The following is an 11,592-nucleotide window of genomic DNA, read 5'->3' on the forward strand; positions in this document are numbered from 1 at the left end:
CTAGGTTAGGCTGAGGCCGAACCGCTATTCTTTCTGCTCATTTCTTTTTAGTTACGCATATTTTCATGCATCCTCCAAATTAGCGCTTAAATTATTAGCATTTCCAATTCACTCCTTCTTAGGCTACATCTTATGATCAACAGGGTTGCCCTCTTTCAGATGTTACATTTAAATCTCAACAGTATATCAAATGGAAAAGTGTCATCAATTAAATGCTTTTGAGACTCCTGTATGAGCAACATTGAGCTTATCATGCCATTGTTATTTTAATGCACCCTTCTACCAGGTGGTAGTTGGTAATTCTAGTAATCCTTTACTTGTGGTGTTAAATTATTTAGTTTCAATTTACAACTAGAAGTTGATTGGAGTAACATTCTATCATGTAATTCAGTTTTGGTCACCCACTTGTAACTCCTGTTAGTGATTTTCAGTACTACATTGTCTTCCTCCCTATTACTTTGCATCATCCTATTGTCATGACTTGTCTGTGTATGTGTAATTTGTCATTTTGAACTTTTGATCTTCATGATTAATGCCATAAGTTTTTGTGATCCGGCTATTGTACTTTGCTACACTGAACAATTTCCCTTAGCCTGCTCCGTCCTTTACCAACAATTCATTTATTTGCATGCTCATGCATTTAGATGACGTCTTGTTTTAATTTTGATAGCTGTTGGAGTCTTGTTCTATGCTGCAGTCATGCTATATCCTTTTGGAAGCTTAAAATATTTCATATATTTTTTGCCAGGCATCTTCTGTAAAACCTCAAGATTCTACTCAGTTGGCTGATTGTAGATCACAAACTTCAAATACTTCACAGTTGGGATCTCAAGCTTCTGCCAAAGGTGTGTAACGTCATTCTTTTAACTTTCCATTCCAACCTCATTTGTGGGGTGTCTTCATGTTCATTTGTTTTTTAACCTTTTTGTGTCAACATGTTTTATTGTTCATAAGTGGTTTCCAGAAGCAACTGTTTTCAAAAAAAATAAAAAAGGTTGTGCAGGAGAGATATAATGCAAGAAAGAACTAGCACTAATGGAAATATTACTATCTTTTTCCCCTAAACATGTTCTTAAACTTGAATGTTTTCCTCTGGATGCTACATTAAGTATGCTCCATAGTGGAGGTGAGATTATTACCCTTATTTGGATGCACAATGTGCTTCATTGATGATCAAATAGGAAGCGGTTAATTGAGGCAATATACAAACTGGTGGATCAGAAAATTATGCTTTAACTATTAGCAACATTTCTTAATGGTTTTTTTCATTGTCTTATGATTTTCAATAAGTTGTGCTGGTGGACCTCTGATTGGAGCACTGTATAGTGATATTTTGTCCTGGAAAAAATTAAAGACACGAGTAAATTTCTTAATAGTTGATAGGCTGGCAGCAAATTTGCTTCCATTTACTCATCACATGTAAGAGTTTGTGAGCTGATTTTAACTATTACAAGGATCCCAAGGTAATGCATGGCCAAAATTGTTTGCACATGTTTTTTGATTCTGTGATGTTCTGTTAGTGTGCCTGCAAATCTGCAGTTTTTGACTGTGTTTCTGTGTATTTTGTATCTTAATACGAGGCCATGGAACTTTCAATTGAATGGATCAAAAGGATCAACACTGGTATATTGTGCAAAATATTTAGGAAAGAGTGGGCAGGGAAGTATGTCAGTGCCTGCCATTCTGCAAGATAGTTTCAATCAATCTTATTTCCAATGAAACAAATGGTGATTAGTAAAAAAAAACTAACCTTAGAAAATAATTGTGCATGTCATTTTCTTTCTCTTTTGGTTCTGATTAATCCTTAGTTACGTATACTCAGTTCAAGCTAAGAGCCTTCCATGTCATTGTTTCATATTTTAGCATCAATCTCTACATATGTCATTTTTTAACTCACCTCCCCTGATGCAGATCTGACGGATCTGATTGGCCTGCGGCTAATGGAATGGGAGAGATTCTGACCTAACGGCTAGATATGGCAGATTTGAATCTAGGTCTAACGGTCAGAATTTAGCATGGTAACTAAAAGATCTTAACAACTAATATCCAGAGTTTAAACCAGTCATAAATAGGGAAGTATCTGAATTTAGTCAGGTGGAATGGAGGAGAGAGAGAGAGAGAGAGAGAGAGAGAGAAAAAAGAGATTCTTTGGGTGTTATTATGGAGATAAAATAGAGGAGAAACAACCTAAGATTTAGGATCATGTAACTAGCTACCGATGGGAGACTGGTGAAAGGGAAGAGAGAAATTTTTTACTAGAAAAAATGATTGAGAGGGGAGTTCTTTCGTCTTGAAATCAAAATCGAAATCTAAATAATATTCATTACTCTTTTGGGCATTTATCGAAAGAATACAATGGATTGGATTTTGACCAATCTGTTTCTCCAGGGAAATTAATATCTCCATGGATCGAGTAGGGGAGGCTATCAACTAAAAGGGAAAAGATAGGAATAGAAGGAGAAAGAAGGGAGAAATCTTCCTACCATGGAAGGTGAGAGAGAAAGAAGGAAAACCAGAATTGTGGGGGAAGGGAGAGAGGAGGGAGAAGAGGGAAGATCAATATCTCTTACCAAATTGAGAGAGAAAAGGGAGAGGAGAGAGAAGAGATAGCGCATAAGTTTCCAAACAAACAATTCGATCCTTCAATTCCAAATTCCAAATCATGGAGAGGGGGTTGATTACATTATTATTTATATGAACAGAATAGATTTCCTAGATTAACTCAACTAAGACTTTCCTAATTAGACAGCTAAGGATCCTAAATTTCCTAAACTAAATTGAAGACTAATACCTTAGGATAAGGTAAATTCTTATTCAACCATCACCAACATGGGACCCACTAATAAAATAATAATTTTTGTGCATCCCCCTTAACACCCTACTTTTCGGCTTTATATTTCAGCCCATTACAACGATAAATCCCCAAAAAATTAAAGCCCAACATAAACCTATACTAAAATCTGGCTAAAATTTAAACTGAGCCTTAAACCGGGCCTGCATTCCCACCCACCCCAAATTTTTTTCCTTCTATTAGTGAATATTACCGTTGCTTTTATCTATCAGGACCAGGATATGTTTTGTCTATGGGACAAGATAAAGTTGTCAGGGGTCCAGTTGGGATTCCAGCATTGCCTGCTATGCCAAAAAAATCAGGAGTTCAGGCTAAACCAACAACTAGTGGGTCATCGAGAGAGCAGTCAGATGATGATGAGCTTGAAGGTGAAACAGAAATTACAGAGAATATGGATCCTGCTGATGCAAAACGTGTAAGGAGGTAACTTTAGCTCTCTCTGTTATTGTGCTAATCTTTTCATTTGACTTAGGGGTTGGTGCATGATGCTGTGTCCTTGGTACTGGCAATTGTATGAATTTGTATGGCTTCCTGAAGGAACAATACAATCCAGCTGTAGGCATCTACATTTATCTTTTAGGTGTACCATTCAGTGCCTTGACATCCATCATATTCAATATTTGTTTCAAGTGTGGAGCGCATTAAACAATTTTGTAACATAGATGAATCTTTGCATTCTTTTGGTGTTTGTTGTTTGTAGTTTACTTCCTTTCTCTGATCTTTCTCCTGTTACTCAGGATGCTGTCAAACAGAGAGTCAGCTAGACGTTCGAGAAGGAGAAAACAGGCACATTTGAGTGAGCTTGAAACACAGGTTTGGCACCATATCTTGGTATAACTACTTTTCGTCTCCAGTGATTTCATATATGTTTCTGAAGACTTTGCTGTGTATGGCACCCTAGGTTTCACAATTAAGAGTTGAGAACTCTTCATTATTGAAGCGTCTTGCTGATATAAATCATAAGTACACTCAAGCAGCAGTAAACAACAGAATTCTTAAAGCAGATGTTGAAACAATGAGGGCAAAGGTAAGCCATCACTGCTTCTGTTTCTGTCGGCCAAGTTTCTAACCAACTATCAATACTTATTCCATCATGGATAATTGATTTTTTTATTTTTTTATTTTTGAGTTCTTTTATTGTTTGGTTGATCTTGCAACAAATATTTTTATTAAGCATTATGAGTGTAGTGGTTTCTTAAGCATATTGTGGTCTTCTAAAAATATGTGGGTTTACTGTAAAATGTTGATAGTGAAAAAAAGTATTATATTTCATTTCCAGAAAAGAGGTTAACTACATTTACACACACACACACACACACAGATGCACAGAAGAGTTGATAACCCAAACTTTAACCAACAGAAGCTTATAAATTAACCCCTGGCTATATATTTCCTAGTTGTTTTTCTATATTCTTGGTTCAAGAATATGTTTGATTTTCTCTTTTGTTGCCAAAAAGTGTTGGACTGATGGAGTATTTTTCCTGATCCAAAGTGAGGGAGCTTTCACTGCTTTGAGGATAACCTTGTTTTATGGGTCCTTTTTCCTCAGTAGGCTTAACGGTGGCTTGTCAAATGTCATAGATATTAATTTTTTGAAGCTCTAATATTGTAGGAAATCTTAGCTTCAGCTAAGCCCCTCCCAAAATTCTCAATAAGTTGGGGTGTACACAATGTTCTCTTTCTTGTTTTTTTTTTGGTGTGTGCGTGTGTGTGTGTGTGTGGAGGAGGGGGGGACGTTTTCTTCCCTCTTGTAAAAATCTTTTATATATTTATTGTGTGTAAATTTTGCTCGTGTCACTCCTGAAAGTGGAAGAATCCATAAAAAAAAATTCTTTGATAAGTCTACATTGTTGAAGATCTGTTATTACATTCCTGCTTGATATAGGAGATTTTGGTTCAACAATCCTGATACTTAATGTCTCCAAATCTCCTTCCCCTCCTCCCTCTCTTCCTGTTTTATTATTGTACATAATACTGAAAGGCTTACAATCATAGGTGTCTTTTGGAAATAAATTCTTACATAGAATGTATAATATATTCATATAAAGAAAAAAAAAAAAACAAAATACACAATGGAAAGGAAATGAGTTGCACTGAAGTAAGAAAAAAAAAAATTCTTAAAAGAAATACATGGGAACATTTTAAGCTAGTTTCATACAAAATTTTGTGAACTACAAAATAATGATTCTATAATGCGTTTGCTATAAGCGTCACATGCCTGCATAGAGACGAGTTACTGTTACATTAATAGTATGTTTTCTTGTTACTTCCAGGTAAAGGCAGCAGAAGAAACCGTTAAGAGAGTGACAGGGTTGAATCCACTGTTCCCGGCCATGTCTGAAATACCGCAGATGGGCATGCCATATACGGGCAGCCCGTCTGATGTGTCTGCAGATGCTGCTGCTGTTCCAGTGCAAGATGACCCCAAGCAGCACTTCTATCAACCTGTTCCTCCTCCCGGTGGTGCTATTGCCACTAATCCACTTGATGGAAGAGTGCAAAGTGGCTTGCCTGATATTCCTCCAGCCCCAGTTGCTCCAATTGCTCCAGTTGATGAGATGCAGAATGTAAGTCGGGGTACAAAGATTGGCCGTACAGCTTCCATGCAGCAGGTAGCTAGCTTAGAACATCTTCAGAAGCGTATCCGTGGGGGTGGAACTTCTTGTGGACCTGTGCAATGGGATGCAGGGTGGGAACCGGGAACCCCTTAAGTGGTGGACGACAGTAACAAGCGTAACTGCTTGTTTGCGAAGGTTCAGAGGCATAGGATTTATTGCAGGATTTAATTTATGGCTCATGTATTGAACTCCTATTCTTTTCTATTGATATTGCAGAGGTTGAAACTGCATTTCTCACCTTCCATAGTAATATTCTCTTTTCCCTTTCTTGTTGAGTCGATTTGGAGCCAATGCTTCCTCTGGTAATAGCCACTAGGAATGTCAAGGCCGGTAGGAAGTTGGTGGCACTTGTTCATCCCACACTCGTCATTTTGAAATCCTTCCTAAACAAAGAAAATGAAAATGCTAATGTCGCAGGTCTGAGTCTCATGAGTATCACAGTCCAATGTTAACTCCGGAAAAAATAAATTTTATTTGTATTCAGCCCTTACGGCCTATGGAGGCTCCAAAACACAGTCCAATCATCTGAAAGTCAAGACACCAAACTTCAACAATAGGTACATTCGTTCATCATTCATCATTTAGGTGTCTATTAAGAAAAAACATAACCCTCTTATATATGGAATCATATATTTTAATTCATATAAAATTCCAACAAAGTAGTCTATGATTTCTTTCAGCCCAGATGTGGTAAATCGATGAGCTGAATGAAAGCTTGATCACTTGAGTTACTAAGGAATTACCTTGGATATGAGTGGTCATCCATTCCACTTCTTCGTTCAAATTTGAAGGTCATGTGCTCCGACTGATTCTGGATAACCCCAATATGGTATTCCAAATCTCTTTGGAAAAGTTGCTTTGGAAGAATAAGTGATCTTGGGAATCCATGCCATCTGAACACAACACACTCACTACCTTTAATGAAAGGCAACCCATGTAACAAAGCTGAACCGAGGAATAGTATTCTTGAACCAAATGAGGCTGCCCCAGTGGACTTGAGTGTAATGGTAAACTAGTCTGATGGTGTGACAATTCAAATAATTCTGTCTTCCATCTGTGGGCAAATCTTGATTAGAGGGTCAAATGTTTTGAAAATTTCCCATAACATTATGAAGAAGAGTTTGAACTTGTTGGTCTCTTTTACGGCCGATACCAGGGATCAAAGATGATCCTTCAATTGAATGGAGGGTGGGATGTTGTAGCCATGGATCCAACCAAATATAGGTAGTAGCATCGGAGCCAATGAGGTGTCGAATGTTGGGCCCAGTGAGATGCCGAAGCTTCAAGATGGATTTTAGACATGGAGAACATGAAGCAGGAGGTTTAAGAGACGAAATCGTGGTCGCGTGGCCTGCATGGCTCCTATGCCTAGACACATAAGTGCACAAAAGTACTACGTTACCCCCATAGAAAGGCAAAACTTGCTCAAGACAATACTTATATGCATGCTCACATTGGCCAGTGCACACGTGTAGGTTTTATAGCCCTGGCAGCGTTCTATCCCCCATTGTATAAAAGTTCCTGGCACAACAAAACATTGTCAACTATTGTCTACTTTTGATGAAAGTTGCTTGACTTTTTTTTTTTTTTTTGGGTGAAATGAAAGTTACTTGACTAGCCAACCCAATTTAGTTGGGATTTTTATCCCTTCCAATTCCCTGCCCGACCTAGTTTCCCAGTGCCTCTAACAAAGGGGCACAATGATCACCTTACCTCTGCCCGAACACGCTGCCTGAGTGAGATCCCACCCCCTTATTATGCTTGGTGACACTAGCAACCAACTGTTTCCCGCCACAAGCAACCGACATTTGAAAAGAACCAACGAACTTTTAAATGGTTGAACTCTGTCCTCTGTCATTGATCTTTGAATGCTCTAGTGTTCTAAACGTAATTTAATGAAATGGGCAACCCTCACCACTCTAAAGCAATGCACCCAAATCCATGCTCATGTGATCATCACGGGAACGGCTCACCCTTCTGCAATACGTAACCTTCTGAAATGTATAGCAGTCGCGGATCATGGCGATACTGCATATGTCCTTTCCGTTTTTCGTCAAATTCCAAAACCCTCCACTTTTCTATGGAATACCGTCATCAGGGCCTGTTTGAGGAATCATGCCCCGCAGGAATCAATCGCTCTTTACATGAACATGTGTCGAGAGGATGTTGTTCCTGATGTTCACACGTTCCAATTCTTGTTCAAGGCATGCGCTCGGTGCTCCTCTACCCATATGGGGCGGACAATCCATGGCAACTTCCTCAAGCTCTGTGACGAGTCCGATGTTTTTGCTGGCAACTCTTTGATCCACATGTATTCCGAGTTAGGTCATCTTGATTTGGCCAAGAGAGTTTTTGATCAAATGGATCTTAAAGATGTGGTATCATGGACGACGATGGTTGGTATCTATGCTAAAAACGGGTCTATGGGTGAGGCTCTGAAGTTGTTTGATCAAATGCCTGAACGGAATGTCGTATCTTGGACTAGCATGGTTGCAGGTTATGCGCAAACAGATAAACCTGAAATGTCTATTCAATATTTCAGGAAGATGGTTTCAGCTAATATTAAGCCAGATGTTGTTGCCATGGTCTCGGTGCTCTCAGCTTGTGCCCCTTTAAGGGATTTGGACTTGGGCAAATGGATTCATCACTTCATCGTTAGAGAGCAGATCTGCATGAATGTAAATTTGGCTGTTGCTTTGATTGATATGTATGCAAAATGTGGAGACATAGATGCTGCTCAACAAGTTTTTGATAGTATGGATTGCAAGACTCTTGTGGCTTGGAACACCATAATTGATGGGTACTGCAAATTGGGCAAGCTGGATATTGCTCGTTCCCTCTTTGACCAGATGGATTATCGAGATGTTATCACATTCAACTCAATGATAACTGGATACATCCATAATAGTAGCTTCAAGGAGGCCTTGTTATTGTTTTCAAAGTTGCGAGGTTTTGGTTTAAAGCCTGATGATTTTACCGTTGCGAGTGCACTCACAGCTTGTGCAAATTTAGGTTCCCTATATTATGGAAGGATATTGCATGGTTATATCAAGGAGAATTTAACGCAAACAGATGTTTTTGTTGGGACTACACTTCTGGATATGTACTCAAAATGTGGGAGGATAGATCGAGCGATGCAGGTCTTCAAAAGAATGCCAAAGAAGGATGTGTTAGCTTGGACTGCTATGATTTCAGGCCTTGCAATGCATGGAGATGGGAAATCTGCTATTGCTCTGTTCTTGTTAATGCGAGAAGAAGGGATACAGCCAAACAGAGTCACATATATCGGTGTTTTGAGTGCTTGTAGCCACGTGGGCCTTGTTGAAGAGGGTCATTTTCATTTCAATGAGATGAGGTATTTATACAAGATAGAGCCTGAGATTGAGCACTATGGTTGCATGGTTGATCTCCTTGGTCGCTCTGGTTATCTTAAGGATGCTGAAAGGTTCATAGAAAGTATGCCCATTGAACCAAATGCTGTTATTTGGGGTTCTCTATTAGGTTCCTGCAGGGTTTATAATGAAGTGGAACTAGCAGAGAAAGCAGCAAAGCACCTCCTTGTTTTGGAACCCCAGAAAGATGCAGTTTATATCTTATTATACAACATATATGCCAGCACAGGAAGGTGGGCGAGTGCCTTTGAGATTCGAGGCATGATGGAAGATCGTGGCATCAAAAAGTCAGTTGGGTGTAGTTCCATTATGATTGGGGGAAGTGTACACGAGTTTGTATCTGGTGATAGATCACATCCTGAATTTGATAAGATAAACATTATGATGGGTGAAATAGCAGAGAGATTGATGTTGGCGGGTCACATGCCCAACCCATCAGAGGTCTCACTAGATATAGACGAGGAGGATAAGGAACAGACTTTGTTCAGTCATAGTGAGAAATTGGCTATTGCTTTTGGAATCCTCAAACTTGGAAACAATATCCCTATTCATATTCTTAAGAACTTGCGTATTTGCAGGGATTGCCACTCTGCCATTAAAATGATTGCTAAAATTTGGAACAGAGAGATTGTAGTTAGGGATCGGAGTCGCTTCCATCACTTTAAACAAGGAGGATGTTCATGTGGTGATTTTTGGTGATGTTATTTGATTGAATTGGTGAGTATCTGTTCCTCCAACCTTTATTTCAAAAAACTGGAAAAATTTGACAATTCATGTAGTTTGGGTTGCACTTGAGCCAAGCATCAGTTTGGCAAAGAGATCTTCCAAAGAGCAAAGAGTGCCAATGAATACTGACTGGTCTTGTCAAGCCCTCTCTCACTATCATGAAATGTTGTAACTTTTAAGCAAACATCCTAAGGGAGCTAAAATGTTGTACTCATACAATTCAAAAATATGACTAATCTATGACTCTACAGATTCTTTGGTTGGGATGTTAGTTCTTATTCAAGTTTCTGTATTGAGGAAGAGGAAACATATTGGTTTCTTGGTCATCTCACTCTCGTATCGAGTTCAAAGTTCCACCTAGGTACTATAAGCTTGCAAACTTCAGATAGGCATCCCATTGGCATCTCTAGACATCCATGTAGTATTAATGTATTAGAAACCTGAAAATCCTGAACTAAGCATCAGTGCACTTCAGTGCCACTGATGTTAAGTGTTACACACAGAAATGCTCCCTAACATGCTTTCTTCCAATCTTTCTTGATGGAATCACAGAGCAAAAGATCACCTCTTCACTAGGACGATTGTAGTCTGTACTAACCATTAATTCATTTCCCTTTTGTTCCATATTCTTGGGTTGTTTCCCGATTCGAATCTGTACCAGTCTTTTTCACATAAGGTTAGGAGTTCAAGACAAAGCACAACCTAATCACAATGACAGTCTAAAGGCTTAAATCATATCTTTGTCTCTTGCTACATAATCACTGCATTCCTGCAACCATAAGTGGGAGTCATAGTTATTTTCTTTATTTCACATTCTTTGTCAAGTCACGAAACCATGATAATTTAAAGTTATTTTTTATGTTCATATATAAATTGGAAAAATAAGTGGTTCTTCAGGTTCATAAAGCCTCATTACAATTGCTATTTTAGATTTTCTAGTTTCTTGCATGTACACCTCACCCAGACACCCTGAAAACCTTTCAAGAGGCCAACTTTGCACCACCACCATGCATGCCTATTTTCAAAACTAAGTTTCCTCTTTTGTATGGACAACTGCATGATACCACACTATTCCATGCCAACTCACCCAAGTGGTGGTTGGCTTCCCACTCTTATGTTACCTTTGTATAATTAAATTCTAATCCAAATCCTAATTAGGAAAACGTTAACATCAAGAGAAACTTGACACCCAAAGCATTATGAATGCCAATCAACAGTAAAAGAAAAAAAAAAAGGAAAAGGCTGTGCATGCCACCAAGGTGCTCAGCATGTGTCATCTTCTCTCCTCATTTGGAAATGACCCCCTTGCTCTCCAGTGTCATGTCCTGTGATTGGTGTATGTCCCTTGCTTATTTAAAGTCGATGACATACCCAACCCTCTCCCATTAAAAAAAAGTAGCTTATATTTCCCTTCTTTCCCTCTCACTTAAAAGTATTCACAATTTTTAAATACAAATTTATATTGAATAATAAAGTGTTCATGCTTTTGTGAACTTAGCAAACTCCTACTAATTATGTTATGGGAATGCGATATTTGTCCAAAAGCACGGCCCCTACGCCAGTATAGCAGGGGCCAATGGGAGAGCGCATAGAAGCAGGGGTGGCATATCCGCCTTTCATGAGGGTGCAGTCATTTTACCCCCTCTGAGTCTGGCGTAGCGTGCATGGTCCCAAATAGAGTTCTTTTTGCCTTATATCATACCTTAAGTGTTGGTAGAGCTACAATCGATGTGACATTTGGCACGACCTCATGGTAACATGCGATATTTTCTTTCATTATTTTCTAAGCATCACAGATAATTTTATTGATTGTGGTGTGAGAGGACAAGGCTTTGGTTGTTGTTGTTGTATAGTGTGAGTAACCCTTATCAGTTACTAGTTTTAATTAATTATTATTGGGTCCTTCATGGCATCACTATGTCTATGACATGCATGGACTAACCCATATACAGTCATGTGACAAAATAGTAAAATATCATACTTCACTATAGATAGTGATGGAAAA

General features: G+C 38.7%; 2 protein-coding genes across 2 annotated transcripts in view; both read left to right on the forward strand.

Annotated features, from left to right (window-relative positions):
- Positions 1-5,767, forward strand: part of LOC122661222 (light-inducible protein CPRF2-like) — a 29,385-nt gene extending 23,618 nt beyond the window's left edge. Inside the window, exons 3-7 of the mRNA XM_043856564.1 lie at positions 749-845; positions 3,064-3,274; positions 3,589-3,664; positions 3,753-3,878; positions 5,125-5,767. Of these exons, the coding sequence (XP_043712499.1) occupies positions 749-845; positions 3,064-3,274; positions 3,589-3,664; positions 3,753-3,878; positions 5,125-5,562 (948 nt within the window). The 3' untranslated portion in view covers positions 5,563-5,767. The remainder of the gene's footprint in view (positions 1-748; positions 846-3,063; positions 3,275-3,588; positions 3,665-3,752; positions 3,879-5,124) is intronic.
- Positions 5,768-7,619: 1,852 nt separating this feature from the next.
- Positions 7,620-9,560, forward strand: LOC122648601 (pentatricopeptide repeat-containing protein At2g29760, chloroplastic-like). Its single transcript, XM_043841818.1, has one exon. The coding sequence runs from the start codon at positions 7,620-7,622 to the stop codon at positions 9,558-9,560; it is 1,941 nt and encodes a 646-aa protein (XP_043697753.1).
- The last annotated feature ends 2,032 nt before the right edge of the window (positions 9,561-11,592 follow it).

The sequence above is a fragment of the Telopea speciosissima genome, chromosome 1 (genome assembly GCF_018873765.1).
Source record: "Telopea speciosissima isolate NSW1024214 ecotype Mountain lineage chromosome 1, Tspe_v1, whole genome shotgun sequence".
Classification (NCBI taxonomy): domain Eukaryota; kingdom Viridiplantae; phylum Streptophyta; class Magnoliopsida; order Proteales; family Proteaceae; genus Telopea; species Telopea speciosissima.

Bases quoted from the DNA above. Each gene is read 5' to 3' on its own strand.
- LOC122648601 (XM_043841818.1), top strand. From the start codon at position 7,620: ATGTGTCGAGAGGATGTTGTTCCTGATGTTCACACGTTCCAATTCTTG.